Here is a 16,388-nt window from a genome sequence, read left to right as displayed (position 1 = left end):
CCAGTCTTCAAGGTTTGCAGCTGATCATCTTGACTTCAGATGATGATTATTGAGCAGCTGGGGCCTCCATTATTTGTGGCACCCTCCCAGATCCCAGAGGAAGTGCTGCTGTGGTCTTGTTCTCTGGATGAGGACACCAATCCCGCAGAACCACATGGCTTGCCCTCAGCTCCCCAGCTCACACATGCCTCCTGTGTGGGTTTCAGCAAGGCTTGTCCAGCTCTAGTTTGACTCCGGTCCCACACTGCGAAGACCCACCTTACATGGCCAACACCCACCCAAGGCCCCAAATGGAGTGGGCTGGGCAGAGTGAGCATGGTGTGGACGTGGCCAACCCAGGAGCCCAGCAGATGGCCTAAGCTGCTCTTGGCCTGGGAGCAGAAAGGTGGCTGGCCCAAGGCTATGGAATCCCAAAGAGGCCCAGTCCAGTGGGATGAACAGACAGGGATGGTAGAAGGACCCTCACAGGATCTGCTCTGTCCAGATCCAGGCTTGGCAGAGGGCACCCAAGGAGTGGTGCCGAGACCTGGCTTCAAATCATATTTGCCCTCTAGTTCTGGAGGAGTCACTTCTCTGTGTGCCTCAGTCCTCCCATCAAGAAAGTGGGCTAGCTGGGTCAGGTGGCTCACGCCTGTAATCCCAGCACTTTGGCTGGCCAGATCAGCCTGGGCAACCTGGCAAGAGACCTCGTCTCTACAATACATTAAAAATTTTGCCAGGCGGGGTTGTGCACATCTGTGGTTCCAGCTACCTGGAAGGCTGAGGGGGAAGGATCGCCTGAGTCCAGCAGGTTGAGGCTGCAGTGGCTGTGAGCATGCCGCTGCACTCCAACCTTGGTGACAGAGTGAGACTCCAACTCAAAAAAAAATGGGCTAACAACCATTGTTCCTCACACTATCAGGAGGACTCCCTCCCTAAGGGAAAGGGTGATGTGGAGGCGAGGACCTCCTTGCCTCCTTCATTCTCGTCAGCCGTGGTGGTCAGGGGCGGTGGGCATGGATCTGGGTGACTGGAGTAGCGCGTGGGCTCTGGAGAAACAGCAAAATGGAAAACGCCCCATGCCCACAGAGACAGCAAGTGTCAGCAGCACCCAACAAGACCCTGCCACCACCCACAGCAATGGCCTGCGTGAGGACCCTGCTTCTTCACCAGGGACCATCTTCATCCTCATGTCACCACAGTCCTCTCCCAGGTAGACTCACCACAGCTTCCCTAGCATCCGATCCACACCCAACCCACCCACACCCCTCCAGAGTCGCCCCTCAGCTGGTCTGGTCCCTCTGCAGAGACTCCACGCTTCTGGTGGGCCTTGGTCAGTGGGTTGAGCAGGAGTGACCCTCATGAGGGTCCATGGCCAGATGAGATAGCGAGACTACCCACAGGGACAGGGCAGGGCGGAAACTGGACTAGGGAGCCCCTCCCTCCACCACCATGGCCAGGCTGTGCATCCAGCAGGAGCCAGCTGGCACAAGGGCACAGGGACCAGACCCAGGTCCCGTCTCCTGGGCCCCAAGGCCCAGTGGGGAGCCTAGAGGAAACGGCGGAGGCCCCCACCCATGTCCAGTTGGGCTGCTAGAAAAGTCTGTTCTGCATGACACTTTCTCCTCCTCTTCACATTCTTTTTGAGTCACTCTGTTGCCCAGGCCTGGGGGTGCAGTGGTGTGATCACAGCTCACTGCAGCCTCGACCCTCTGCGCTCAGGTGATCTTTCTGCCTCAGCCTCCCAAGTAGCTGGGACTACAGGTACGTGCCACCATGCCCAGCTAATTTTTTCATTTTTTGTAGGGACATGGTCTCATTATGTTGCCCAGACTGGTCTCAAACTCCTAGGTACCAGCGATCCTCCCGCCTCGGCCTCCCAAAGTGCTAGGATTATGGGCATGAGCCACCACACCCAGCCCTCCTCCTCACATTCTGTTAAGAACATTCCACCCAGATTCAGGTTCAACTTGTCTTTACTGGGGCACCCTCCAGGCACCTGGCCATGCTGTCAGCTGGGCAGGCTACCCTCCATTCCCAACTCCACCAGCTTCGAGCCTATGAGTGGTCTCACATGCTGCCCTTCCTGCTCCGGCCTCCCAGGGCCAGGCATCTTTCTGCTGGGGGAGAGGGACAGGACTTGGAGCCATTACCAAGACCCCTCCCTGCTTGTGGGTCTCAGTGTCCTCATCTGCCTGGAGGCTGGACCTGAGGTGGTCAGAAGATGCCAGAGCACTTGGGCCCTGACCTAGCCTTACTCCTTACCTCCCCAGTTTCCCACCTGTAGGGTGGGCTGTCTGGAGCTGAGTGACATGTCAGCCCCCAGCTGCCACCACGTGCCTGTGGGTGCGAAGGCCGCAGGAGGCTCCTCGGGGCTAAGTGACTGGCAAGAGACCCCATGGTGAGACGCAGGCCCTTGGCAGCAGCCTGCCTGCTTTATGCCCAGGCGGGAAAGGCCTCTTCTCCAGCCCACCTCCCTCAGCTGTCGGGACAGAGCTTCTTATGCCTGACACCCTCGTTCCCCAGCCCTCCTGGAGAAGCCGTGGGCCAAAGGAAAAGGGTGAGCACCTATCCAGGGAAGGAAGGCCACAGGCCACCCCCGAAGACCAGATCCTGCTACCGACCCACTGCCAGTCGCACCCCAAGTGCCCTCACCACCTGCAGCCAGACCTGGCAGTGCTGGGACCCCACCCGCCATCTCCCACCACGTGCAGCTCCCTCAGTCCTGATGGTGCCACCACGTCTCCAGAGCTGGCTCCTCCTCTGAGGCCTTTCCTTCCCTGTCCTGCCCACCTGCCAGTCGCTTTCTCAGCCCTTCGCTCCCCTCAGAACGTGCCCACAACACCCTTACTTAGTGTCTGTGTGCACAGAGCCTGCAGCGGGGAGTGGGGGAGGGTCCTCTGATGCCCGTGGGTGGCAAGAATTTTGTAAGCCCCAGGGCGGGACAGGACCATCATGGGGCATCCCAACTCCTGCAGGGAGAGGCCAGGGCCCAGTAGCCTCAGCTCCTCCTTCTGAAGATCCCCAGACCTCTTAAGAAAAGCCACAGGCAACCCTGGCCATGTCACAGTGGATACACGGTCAGCAGGCAGCTTCTCATGAGAGCTCAGGAGGAAGTGAGCTGTGGGCCAAGTGGTTGAGGACTTCCTGGAGGAAGTGCCTCTGGGATTGGCCTTGCCATGTTCCTGGCATTGGCGTGTCCATTTCTAGCACACTGAATGAACCCTGGGATCACCTCCAAGTCTGTAAGCTTGGGGGGGATGGGGTGTTGATCTGTGTGGAGAGCCCTCCCCTGTGCAGTGCAATGCTGGGTGCCCAGTCAGCAGTGACCTGGAACTGGGGGCTCTGGGCTTACCCTGAGAGGTTCTGAGAGGGTCTTGGGCCTCAGAAGTGTGACAAGTCAACAGCAAACAAAGATAAAAGGGGTGAAGTCAGGCTACAAAAGCTCATGCTTGTAATACTAGCACTTTGGGAAGCCAAGGCAGGAGGGTGGCTTGAGCCCAGGAGTTTGAGACCAGTTTAGGCAACATAGTGAGACCTCGTCTCTACAACAAATTAAAAAATTAGCTGGGCATGGTGGCGTGCACCTAGTCTCAGCTACCAGGGAGGCTGAGGCGGAAGGACTGGCTAAGCCCAAAAGGTCAAGGTTCTGGTAAGCCATGACCCTGCCACTCCACTCCAGCCTGGGTAAGAGTGAGACCCTACCTCAAAATAAGAAAAAGAAAAAAAAGTTGCAAAGGACCAGACCATGGGGAGCTGAGACTTAAAAGGAGGCCTGGTAGGGATCCCCTCAGTTTCAAGGACTTGAGGATGTAGGTGGGAGCCAGGAGGATACAGGGACAGGGTCTGCCTGGCCTGGCTGGGGAGTCCAAACAGCTGTATCTCCCGGATAAGCTCTCCAGCCTGGTGGGTCAGGAAACAAAGGCCTGTGTGGGAAGGAGGATGAGGCTGGGTACGATGCTGGGGGAGGCGTGGGGTGGGGGTGGGATCACAGCCTGGCTCAGCCTAAGCATTTGAGGTGGGATGGGAGGGCAGACAGAGCCCAGGTTCTGGGAGGGAGGCCTGATGGGGTCTAGAAACGGCACCAGGGCAAGGCACGGAGCAAGCGCTGAGCCTACAAGGTAGGAGGCCTAGCCCTGCTGTCCCTCGTGCCCCTTGCCCAGCAACCTCTCCAGTGCACCCTTCTTCTGTGAGCAGGGCCATGGCTGCACCCCTCCAGCAGGAAGCGGAGAGTGCGGGAGGGGGACAGAAATCCCCATTATTGTAAGAGCTTCTGAAAGCCCAAAGGAAATAATCCCTAACTGAATTTCAGGTCTAGGCAGGTAGGGAGAAGGCAAACTGCAGTTGCCAAAGCCCAAGGCAGCATTTGTGGTCCCGGGGCAGGGAAGTGGCTGCCACGCCTACCTGGGAGCTTGGCTCCCTCCCTGGGAGCCCAGGCCAGAGCTGCAAACCCCAGAGAGGACCAGAGGCTGACTGGAAACCAACATTTTATTGCGCTCTCCCTGCTCCTCAGAAATCTATCCCAGTAGATTCTTTGTCGAGGGCATCACGGACACGGGGGTGCGGCCAGCACTCCCCCCGCCGCCCAGTGTGTGACCAACCGGCAGGAGTGGAAGAACCCTTCTCATCCAGGTAAGGCCGCCTCCTGGCAGGTCCAGCCAGGCCTCAGAAGCGGCAGCTAAACACACAGTATAATGAATTCATGTCTTACAAAAAAACTGAAAAAAACAACAACCAAAAACTAAGTACAAAACCGCAGCAGTGTCCCAGCACTATCTCAGAGTTTAAATATAAAAGGGATCTTCAGAAAACAGTTAAAAAGACAAAAGCAACAGGCCTCCACCTCCAGGGCGGGGTCGAGGGCGGGGGCCAGCCCCACCCGCGTCATCGGCCTCACTTGAGCATCAGGTGCAGCCCCCCACCCAGGAGCAGCCCCAGCAGCAGCACCAGCAGTAGCACCTGTTCGCACGCCTGGCCGGGGGACACCTGCGGGAGCAAAGGGAGGCGTGAGGGCCCCGGGGGCCAGCCAGAAGGGGTGAGATTGGGGGGACAGGGGAAGTTCAGGGAAGGGGCACTCGAAAGAGTGCCTGACCCAGAACTGGAGGGGTCCGGGACAAGGTGACACCAGAGTGAAGGAGCTCACGGCAGTGGGGAGAGGAAGGGAAAGTGGCCCCGAGGACGTGGCCAGAGAGGGGAGGCCAGAAAGGGGAGGCCAGTCGGGCCTGGGGCTGCCAGTGTGTGGGACGTAAGTGAAAACACTGGGTGAACACAGGTGAGGTCAGATGCCCCGGTAGTGACAGTGGGGAGTGGGCACCCTGAGACGAAGTTGGCCAGGAAAGCTGCTTGGGAGAGGAGACACCTGTCCTGGCCGGGAGAGGGTCTTGTCTGCCAGGGGAAGCAGGCCTGTAAGTGGGTCTACTGGTTTGTGCACTCACAACTTAACACATTCTCCTATTCAATCAACCGGGAGCCTCAGATGTGGGACCAGGAAGATGTGGAAACAGGTGAAGTGTTGGTGGTAGGGAATGGTGGGGACTGTGGCAAACTGGAGTGTTTGCCCCAAGGAGTGGTGCCAGGCAGCACCACTGGTAGCAGCACAAGTCAGCGTCACGAAATTTCAAGGATCTTACCCAGGGCCCGGGGACCAGGGATCTCCAGAACCTTACTACATTCTCCCTGAGATGGGTGAAACCGTCAGCAAAACTTCTCAGGACACCCCTGATGTCTGTCTGGTCATAGGTGAGAGCCAGACCCAGGCTGAAAGACAGATGGGAGGGGGAGAGAAAGCCTGTGATTCGAGTGATACCATCACAGTTGAGGGGAGCAGCGGGCCAGTCCCCTCCCACCCCAACTGCCACCCTGGTCCCCTTCCCTGGGCACCTCCACCTGTGAGGGCCTCTGCATAGGCTGATGGTGGTCACATTCATTCCAATTTCCTGCTTCCTCTCCCATCTGCCTGCTAGCCCACCTGGGCTTTGGCCCTGTGCTCTGGAGCTGGCCATGTGGAAGATACACCCCCACTGTACAGGACCTAGGGTCAGTCACTGCCCTCCTTGCGCCTACCTGGGGGCCCAGCTGAGTGGCCCAGCCTCCGGGGCCTGGGATCCAGCATCTCCCTTGAAGTCCCTTTCAGAAATGTGCTGTCTGGCCTGCTCAGAAAGTAGGGAAAAGGCCCTAGCTTCTGCTTGTCTATTGTCTGGGCCCAGCAGAAACAGGCAGCAGAGGGCCAGCTCCAAGAGCTGGGAGTTGCTCATTGGGTAAGGGGGCGACAGCAAAGGGCTCCAGATCTTCTGGGAGTGTCACGGCCACTTCCTTCCAGGGCTTCCTCAGGGCCCAGCCTCCCCCCGCCTGCCCAGAGTCCCCACCCCAGGTGCGGAAGCCGTGGCAGGGCCTGGACTGTTTACCTGTGCATGGCCATCTCAGGCAGCTGGGCCAGGCGGGAGCTTCTAAGACACAGGTCCATCTCGTCCCCGATGCAAGCCAGCCGCAGGGCCACCTCGTCACTGTGGGAGCACATGAGGGAGCTGGGTGTGGCCGCATGCACCTAGACCCGCCCAGCCAAGGTGAGTGCGGAAGCAGCCCAGAGAGGCGAGGAAGGGTGTTCAGATCTGGGACAGGCAGTGGGTGGTCTTCATGCATCCCTCCTGTCTCCCACCTTGCTTGAGAGACACCCTCAGGGTCGCATCTGCGGGTGGACTTTGAGATACAAGCCAGTTAAAAAGACCCCCCAGCTGGGCTGGCCACGGGGGTGCCTGAGTCACCAGGGAGACGGGCTACCCAGTTGGGTGCCGGTTCCAGCCCCCTGTGCCTTGTGGACACCCTTCAGTGGGAGGGCAGGGGGCTTCTGGGAGTGGTCTGAGAGTCACGTGGGGAACGTAGCAGGGGACATGGTGCCTGAGGTGCTGCATGAGCAGTAGGTCAGCCTGCCTGTGCACCAAGGGTAACTGAACACCCAGAAACATTTCAGTGCCCTGAGCTTCCCTGGAGAATTCTGGGAGAGACCCACCTGGTGGGCTTTAGTGGGAATGGGGAACGATGGGGAGGGCCAGGTTGGGGGTGCCAGACCGCCCCTTGACCACGGAGGCTGGCTTCCTATAGGGGTTTCAGCTCACCCTCCTCCTTTGTGGGGGTGAGGGGATTCCAAGACCTGTGTCCTGGCCCCCAATCCTGAAATCCCCCACCCCTGCTCACCCCTCTCAGAACTAATAAGCCCCTGCCTGGGACCCCCCATTGTCTAAACCAAACCCTTGAGTGAAATGGGGTGGCCATGCCCACAGACACCCACACACCCCCCCATACATAGAATGAGAATGAGACTCCCTCCCGGCCTGCCCTGCTCTCGGGGCTGGCCCACATTCCAGTCCTGTGACTGGGCACTCGGCCTGGAATTCCCCTGCAGCAACCCAGGCTCAGAGCCTGCCTGGCTTGACCCTGGCCACCTGCACCACCCACCTGACTCCCAACCCCTTGCTCCTTACTCTGGAGGCATTGGGGGGGCATGAGGCAGGCTAGTTGGCAGCCCGGGGGTGGGGGGTCGTTCCACCTCCTGTTACCCCATGGGACCCCAGCTACACATCCCCTGTCCTTGCGTCCACTAATGAGCAAGAGTAGAGAGTGTGGGGGCAGCAGGTGATCTCTGGGTCCCTCCAGCCCTGCAACCCTAACCAGCCCAATCCCTACATTTAGGACCTTCATGACTATAAATCTTGCGCCTAAAGCAGAGAGGAAACGTCCAGAACCCCGGAGCTGACCTCAGCCTATGGGCAGTGCTGCAGGAAGAGCCAGGATTCCCTGGCAGAAGCCCAGCCCGGGTCGGGTCTGGCTGTTCTCTTCCTGCTCAGGATGGACACTCCTGAGGGCAGCAGCTCCCTGGCCTTCACCTTCCTTATCTGTGCAAGGCGAAAATAAACGTGCATGTGCTTCCGGCCACTGGGAAGGCCAGGGCCTGGACCCCTGGATATGCTGCCGTGTGTTGTGCACAGCTAGGAGTACCTAGCAGAGTGCTGGGCTCGGGCCTCACCTCTACCCTGACCCCCAGGACCCCCAAGACCTCGAGCAAGTCCTGCTACCTCCAGGGGCCTTGTTGATCCTGGGAGGATTTCTTCTTCCTGTCTCCATGATTCTTTGAAAAACCCTAACAGCCAGGGCCAGGACAATGTGGCCTCCACGAGTCCTTCCCAGGGTTTGGGTTTCTAAGATGAGACCCATCTCCTTTGAGAGACCTTGACATGCTCAGCAGGTCAGGAAGGCCTGCAGCTCCCTAAGGGCACAAGCTCAAACCATTTTGACAGCCAGTGTCCAGGGTCCACCTTGGGACTGTGAATATGCTGGGTACTGAGGTCCCTCTGTCCTCTGTGAGCTGGTGTCAGAGGAGGGTGGGGCACCAGCATCCGGTGGGGGTGCAGTGACGTCACTCCAGCCGGGGCATGTGCCTCCATGACCACACCTGGGGAATCCCCTCTCCAGAGTCCTGCCTGGGGAGGCGTTCACAAAGCTTCCTTCCCTCACAGAAGGCCACCCCTGAAGTCACTCCCAGGAACAGGGTGGGGCCCACAGCAGACCATCGGGCCCTACCTGCCCTCAATGCACTCCATGAGACCAAAGTCCTCCACAGGATCTGGGTCCTCCTCGGGGTCAGGGTCCTCCCCGGAATGGGTCAGGCCAAGGACCTCCACGGTCAGGGGCTCCCGGAGCTGCTCATACAGGAGGGTCTCAGAAAAGGGGTCCCGGGAGATGGGTCTTGCTTCAGACATTTCTTCCCTGGGACAGAAAGACAGTGTAGTTGGACCTACTGGAACTAAGCAATCGGGGCTACACTCACGAGATACCTCATCCCTGCACATGCCCACTCTTTTAATCTGCTAAGGCCCTCAATCTCCAACCCAGGCATGAATCCTGCCACATCTGGCTGTGTGCCTCTGGGCAAGTCACCTAGCGTCTCTGTTCTCAGAAGGGAGGGAATTGGAGATGATTCAGAAGGACCCTTGCTTTTCTCTTCTTTGTGAAATAAAATCAGAGTACAAATATTAGAAGGTCTTTAACACTGGCCCTCAAAGTCAATCTGGAAAACCTGGGCACCCGCTGTCAACAGAGGAGGAGAGGCTGGGCTCCACCAGGAGCACAGTTCCCTGGCATCGCTTAGCAGGAGACAGCATCAGTCTTTTAGCATCTTGCTGTTTCTCTTGAATGAGAAAGGGGAACAAAGCAATATGAGAAAAAGTTGCTTCGATCCCAGTTCTCAGAGGGAACTGCTAATTCATCCCGTTATTCTAAGCACATATGTGCTTCACACACACATTTTCAATACCACCATCACACTCCAGGGTTTATAACCTCCTCTCTCAGCGGATACCGTTACTTACCTCTCTGATATCCATCCCCCAGGCTCTTTGCTTTTTATAATAGGACCCCAATATTCTTTGGGGTGGCCCTAAATTCTTACTTCTCTGAGTCAACGACGGTCCCTCACTTTCCCAGCACCCCCTGCAGCTGCTGGTGACTGTATAACCTAATTCTGGTCATTGGGGTCTCAGAGAAGCCGGATGTAGGGCCTGGACACCTGGGCGCAGGCATAGCTCGGGAAGTTTCCCTCCTTGAAGGCTGGAAGCGCAGCAGCTAGCCAGGAACGGCAGAGCAGGGAGGAAGAGCGAGCCAGGTCTCACGGCAACTGCCACAGGGCCTTCTGCTGCCTCTCCTTGAGTGACGGGAAAATAAAGCCCAGTGTGCTCAAATCGCCATTCACTGAGTTTCCTGACCCTTGCTGCCCGTGGCCTTCCTGTCATAATCATGAACCCCCAGGTCAATGAATGTCCCATCCACTCATGATGGCTGTGCAGGATGCTGTGGCCTGGTTCACCACCATTTACCCCACACTGCCAGCCCGTGCCCAATTTAACTCCCACAGTACCAAACAGCCTTGGGTCCAGAGCATAATGCTGATGACAAGTGGAGTCCGATGGCCTAGTCCAACTCCCAGCTGCCCAGTTTAGTAGCTGTGTGTCAGTTTCTTCAGCTATAAAATGGGTTTGGTAGTATGAACACCCCCTCCCTGGGTTATTAAGAGGATGAAATAAAGACTCCCTCTTCGCCGGGCTCGGTGGCTCAGCCTGTAATCCCGCACCTTTGGGAGGCTGAGGTGAGTGGATTACCTGAGTCCGCAGGTTCGAGACCCGCCTGGGCAGCGAGACCTCATCTCTACAATAAATCAAAAAAACCAGCCGGGCGTGGTAGCCCATGCCTGTAATCCCGGCTACTTGGAAGGCTGAGGCGGAAAGATCGCCAGAGCCCAGCAGGTGGAGGCTGCAGTGGCCGGGAGCGGCCACTGCACTCCAGTCTGGGCGACTGAGTGAGACTCCAACTCAAAAAAAAAAAAAAAAAAGACTCCCTCTTCAAGTACTCTGAACAGAGACCTGTGTGCCGTGGGGAATAGGCATGAACCATTACGACCTTTGTACTGCAACCTATTATTTTCTTACAATCGTGCCTGGGGTCTTTTGAATTTTTAATTCCTCATGTCTGCTAATAGCACTCCACCCGCTCACTAGCTCACTGGATTTTTTTTGTTCCAAGAGGACACTGGGGTTTGGAGAATTGATGATTGAGCCAAGAAAGGACAGTGCTAAGACTTCCTCCTCCCCAGGCCAGGGTGGACCCATGTCCCAAAGTCTGTCCCTGAAGTGGACAGAATGCAGGCAGGTTGCACAGGGCGGCATTAAAAGGAGATGCTGGGAACGTGGGAACAGGCAGAGGCTCATGGGAACACAAGTTCTGGACCCTCCAGGTGTCTTGGGCTGACTCTAGGCGGTTTACCAGCAACAACATAACAAAAGGCACACAGTCAAGGAGATGGCGAGCACGGTGACATCAGGCCAGACAGGCACTGGGGGTGGGGGGCTTCTAGCCCCTTAGAAGAAACCACATAAGGATGCTATTGTTCTTCCTTCTAGAGTTTAAGAAAAAAGAATTAACTCCCAGAATTTGCCAGATGTGTATTGAGATGGCTGTTTCAATTGCCTAAGAGGAAACCAAAAAAAAGGTTCACGAATGTTCCAGCAGAAAGTCCAGCGTCTAGCAGGAGCTGGCTGGAGGAATCAGATATGTAAACACGACCACAAACAGCCTGCACCTGTCAGGTGACAGCTTCTCCTGAGGGCAGAACTGTCAGGTCTGACCTGGTGGGTGAGGAAGGATGGCCCCCAACACCCCAGGCAGGGTGTGAGGGTGGGGGCTGCCACCCGTGAGGACTCCACAGGCCAGGTGTCAATGACTCATGAACCCTGAACCTCAGCAACAACCCTAAGCCATCAGGCCGGGACACGGAAACACTCAGGAGGGGCCAGTGGCATTTTAAGGTACCACTCTTGGTGCAAAAAGGTATATCTGGATCGATCTGCAATGCACGGGTGTTCAGCAGTAGTTTAGAAGACACTAGGTGACCCAAATTAGTGTGGTTTCAAGCCACTTCTGAAGACTAGACAAGCCAGGGGTGACCTGACCTCCAACTGCTTTTTATTCAGGTGTTGTACTTTTGCATGGGATGTGCTCATACCACAAACCCCCCTTTCTCAGGCCAAACTTGAACTTCACAGGAGCCATCCTGGAGGCACTGACCAGCAGCCAAGTGCCCTTTCTGGACAACAACACCATTTTCGAGTCTGAGCCTGATTTCTCGGTCCATTTTGCTGTACTGTTGGCTTAAGATAGGAGAAGGTGCTGGGTGTGGTGGCTCAGACGTGTAATCCCAACACTTTGGGAGGCAGAGGCAAGAGGATTGCCTGAGCCTCAGGGTTCGAGACCAGCTTGGGCAACTTGGTGAGACCTCATCTCTACAATAAATCAAAAAATAAGCCGGGGGTAGTGGCACAGGCCTGTGGTTCCAGCTACTTGGAAGGCTGAGGCGGAAGGATCGCCTGAGCCCAGCTAGCTGAGGCGGCGGTGGCCGTGGGCAGCGTGCCACTGCACTCCAGCCTGGGCGACAGAGTGAGAATCCAACTCAAAAAAAAAAAATGACCTGTTTGTCATGCATTGCTCTCCTGGGTTGGCTCTGGTGGGGGATGCTGGAGGAATCTCCAGCCTATTACGTTATTAGTTTTTCTTTTATTTTTCTTCAGTCAGAGTCTCTTGGTAATTTCAATGAAAGGTAGGCACAGGGAGAATTAGCAGATAGGAACATTGACGTAGAAAACTAAAAATAATCAGACACTGCTATGGTCGGAATGTGTCCCCCAAAGTTCATGTGTTTGAACTTTAATCTCAATGCAATAGTGTTGAGAGGTGGGACCTTTAGGACAATTACATCATGCAATCCGGCCCTCATAAATGGATTAATGTCATTATTTCAGGACTGGGTAGTGAGTTCTTGATAAAAATATGAGTTCAGCCCCTTTTCTCCCCTCTTGCTCCCTACATTCCCATAGGATGAGGCAGCATCAAAGCCCCCACCAAATGTGCCCCTTGACCTTGGACTTCTCCAGAACTGCAAAAATTAAATTTCTGTTCTCTATAAATTACCCTGTCTCATATAATCTGTTACAGCAACACAAAACTAAGACATTCATTAGAACTGCCAGTGGGGCCGGGCACGGTGGCTCACGTCTATAATCCCAGCACTTTGGGAGGCCAAAGTGAGAGGTTTGCCTAAGCCCACGGGTTCAAGACCAGCCTAGGCAACTTGGTGAGACCTCATCTCTACAATAAATAAAAAAATTAGCCGGGCGTACATGCCTGTAGTTCCAACTACTTGGAAGGCTGAGGTGGAAGGATTGCCTGAGCCCAGCAGGTCAAGGCTGCAGTGGCCAAAAAAAAACAAAAAAAAAACCTACCAGTGGGGTTTCAAGGTTGCCAGATACAAGACCAATATATAAAATCAATTGGCCTCAATATATAAAAATCAATAGCAATCCTAGAAGCCAACCAGAATATAGTAGAAAATAAAGACACTTTTACATTAACAGAAAATATAAGGTTTCTGTTCAGAAGTTAACCAATAAAGGATGCATAAACTTGCAGAATGTCCATAAAAGACATAAAAGTTCCAGATAAAATGGAGAGACAAATGTTCCTAGATGAGATGTTTTAGCATCATAGATTGTAAGCAGTGTGAGTGGCACTTAAGGAACTATGACCAGACTAAGCGTAGTGGCTCACACCTTTAATCCCAACACTTTGGGAGGCCAAGCCGGGAGGACTGCTTGAGACCAGCCTGGATGACATAGATCTCATCTCTACAAAAATAAAAATTTTAAAAAGCCAGGCACTCCAGCCTGGGTGACAGAATGAAACCCCGACTCAAAAATAAAATAGGTCAGGGTACGGTGGCTTGCGCCTACAATCCCAGTACTTTGGGAGGTAAAGATGAGAGGACTGCCTGAGCCCAGGGGATCAAAACCAGCCTGGGCAACTTGACGAGACCTCGTCTCTACAATAAATCAAAAAATGAGCCAGGAGTGGCAGCACATGCCTATAGCTCCAGCTACTTGGAAGGCTGAGGCAGAAGGATCACCTGAGCCCAGGAGGTCCAGGCTGCAGTAACCGTAATTGTGTCACTGCACTCCAGCTGCACTCTAGCCTGGGCGGCAGAGTGAGACTCCGACTCCAAAAAATAAAATAAAGGAATTGTGTCCAGAACTTCTGGCTGCCCCGAGAGCTGCATCTATGCAAATGGTCATTTCCCTGGGAAAGCAGCCCTGGCCCTCATTTGCATCTGTCCCCTTCTCTCCCTCCTTCCCACCCAAAAGGCAATCTCCCACTGTTTGCTCCCGGAGACCGCAGCACCCTCTTCCCCTGTCCCCTCCCTCTCTGTGAGCTGGATTGCGTCTCACCCTGACCCAGTCTCCCTCACCCAGCAGACATTCCCAGAATCCTTGAGCCACCAAGGCCACCATCCTGTCTCATCCCAGCTACCAAGGTGGGCAGTTCCATCAGGCGTCTGCAGCCGAGAGCAGGTCAGGTCTACATGCGCCAACAGTCCCCCCTCTCCACTTTCAGCCCTGCCCCGTCTGAATGGGCCTGGGTCCTCCTGATCTCAAGTGGGCCTGAGACAGACGTCTTACCTTGGGTTAACATCCTAACCCAACCACTCTCCTTTCCTGCCCAGGCCTCGACTTCCCTATCTTGTTAAATGGGAGTAAGGGTCTCAAACTAATGGGGCTCCTTTTCCAGGTAAGGGGCAGCCCTCCCTGCCTCTCTGATACTCCTGATCAGGCAGTGAGGAAGTCCTATGGGCTGGTTAACTCACTCAATGTTCAACTTTACTCCCTCTCTTTAAAAAAAAATTTTTTTGAGTTGGGGTCTCACTCTGTTGTCCAGGCTGGAGTACAGTGGCATGATCACAGCTCACTGCAGCCTTGACCTCCCGGGCTCAGGTGATCCTTCTGCCTCAGCCCCCTGCATACTGGGACTACGGATGCACACTACCGTGCCCGGCTAATTTTTTGTAGAGATGAGGTCTCACTATGTTGCCCAGGCTGGTCTCCAACTCCTGGCCTCAAGCAAACCTCCCAAAGTGCTGGGATTACAGCCATGAGCCACTATGCTGGGCCCCAACATTACCCTTTTACCACGGCAGAGGAGTGACCTAATCTGAGCCTTTGCCAACTTGTGCTTGGACCCATGCCCTATGCTTCAGACTCGATATGAATGAAGAGCCCATCACCAGCAAGTCTGGGCTGGCCTTGGGGCTCTAGATCTGAGTGGAAGATCAGAGTGTGGCCAAAATTATGCCCCACACACTAAAGTGCCCTCCCCCTGTGGTCTGGCCACCTCCATCTCGGACCCTGCCCTGACCATACTCTAGAAAATGCACCTCTGTAAACTGGCCCTGGTCCTGACATACCCCCAAGCCTTTTCCCTGTGCAGGGTCTGCTGTCTGGCCAGCCTCAGACTGGCTTACTCCTATTGGTCCTTAAATAACTCATCAATTTCTTGGACCTTCAGAGAGTCTAGCTGGAGGCTTCCTTGAGGCTGCTGCAGCCTGTCTCTGCTTCCCTGCCTCCAGCCAACCACTGTCACCCAGTTTCTTATCTGTCCTGTGGGAAGCATCAGAGTCGTCTGCTCAGCTTCAGCAGGGCTGGGTGAGGTCATGCGAGTCTGAGGGTCCCCACCAGGAGCTAGGCCCCCAGGCACTGCTGTCTTGCTGAGCTGTTGCCCAGATTCTTATCTGTGGTGGCTTAGAGCATGGACTCTGGAACAAGGCTGCTGGGTGTCCTTGGGCAAGCTAGTTGACCTCTCTGTTACCCTATTTCTGCAATGGAAATACGAGTAACACCCATTTCACAAGACTGTGGTAAGGACTAAATGGTATGATCCCTGTTAATGGACCAGACACAGAGTAAACAACTAAGAAGCCAGGCACAGTAGCTCACGCCTGTAATCCCAGCACTTTGGGAGGCCCAGGCGAAAGGAATGCCTGAGCTCAGGCGTTTGAGATCAGCCAGGGCAACAAGGCGTGACCCTGTCTTAACAATAAATCAAAAAAACTAGCCGGGTAGCCCATGCCTATGATTCCAGCTACTTGTTAGGCTGAGGCAGAAGGATCACTTAAGCCCAACAATTCCAGGCTGTGGCGGCTGCGTGCATGCCACTGCACTCCAGCCTGGACGACAGAGTGAGAATTCGACTCAATAAACAACCAAACAGCTAACAGCTGCTGCCATTATCAGTTTCTAGTTCCCAGCACACAGCACTGGGCCTGACATATGCCAGGCATATGTTTGTTGAATGAATAAATGAAAGCAAAGCATTTAGAGGACCCACTGTGAGGTTACTGCAGCTGCAGACCCAGGAAACTAGACTGGATCTTTTTTTTCCCCCGCAGACCCAGGAAACTAGACTGGATCTTTTTTTTTCCCAGCGAATTTGCAAATCAGTAGCTGAAACCTTTCGTTAGTGCAGGAAGATACACTTCCCCATGTGTCCCCACCCAGGCTGCAGCCCACACTCACCCTCCTACATACTCAACAGTGGAAAAAACAGCCATTAGTGGAAAGCCCTATTTTACCCGAAGAGTTGGAGATGCAAATCCAACATGTGCAGAAAAGACTGTCACACCCACGGCCCTGAGGGCACCTGCGGGGTGGAGGGCAGGAGGGCAGGTTCTGGGTGGACCAGCCTGCATCTGGTGAACAGTTCTGCACTTGGCCGTGATCACCGGCTCACCTGGGAGATGGGGATACACCATCTACCTCCCAGGTCGTGTCAAGGCCCAGGGAGTAGAGGTGTCTCCCAGGCAGCTTCAGTAGGTATTCAGTAAGACAGCAGTGCCTTGGGAGATGAGCTCCTGGTGGGGACCCTCAGACTCGCATGACCTTACCCAGCCCTGCTGAAGTTGAGCAGGTGTGACTCTATTGCTTCCCATCTCACAGATGGGAAGAACAAACAAGAGAAGGAGGAAGCCAGATGCGGAATAATCC

The 16,388-nt window shown here is 55.1% G+C and overlaps 1 protein-coding gene across 1 annotated transcript; it reads right to left on the bottom strand.

The window, feature by feature from the left end:
- Positions 1-4,453: 4,453 nt before the first annotated feature.
- On the bottom strand, positions 4,454-8,732 carry BIK (BCL2 interacting killer). Its single transcript, XM_008063458.1, has 4 exons — positions 8,554-8,732; positions 6,384-6,482; positions 5,610-5,736; positions 4,454-4,965 (listed from the first exon to the last, which is right to left on the bottom strand). The coding sequence occupies exons 1-4, from the start codon at positions 8,730-8,732 to the stop codon at positions 4,873-4,875; spliced, it is 498 nt and encodes a 165-aa protein (XP_008061649.1). The 3' UTR covers positions 4,454-4,872.
- Between the last annotated feature and the right edge of the window lie 7,656 nt (positions 8,733-16,388).

Source organism: Carlito syrichta, unplaced genomic scaffold (genome assembly GCF_000164805.1).
Source record: "Carlito syrichta isolate Samal-C Ts95f unplaced genomic scaffold, Tarsius_syrichta-2.0.1 Scaffold306853, whole genome shotgun sequence".
Lineage (NCBI taxonomy): Eukaryota > Metazoa > Chordata > Mammalia > Primates > Tarsiidae > Carlito > Carlito syrichta.
This window is presented reverse-complemented; position numbering and strand designations above follow the sequence as displayed.

What these genes read in the sequence shown, in the direction of transcription:
- BIK (XM_008063458.1), bottom strand. Translation starts at nt 8,732, where the DNA reads ATGTCTGAAGCAAGACCCATCTCCCGGGACCCCTTTTCTGAGACCCTC. An exon ending in CCTGAGATGGCCATGCACAG is followed by an intron (nt 5,737 to 6,383) that starts GTAAACAGTCCA and finishes TCTGTCTTTCAG; the next exon opens with CCTGGGTCTGGCTCTCACCT. An exon ending in CCCTGGTCCCCGGGCCCTGG is followed by an intron (nt 4,966 to 5,609) that starts GTAAGATCCTTG and finishes TTGCTCCCGCAG; the next exon opens with GTGTCCCCCGGCCAGGCGTG.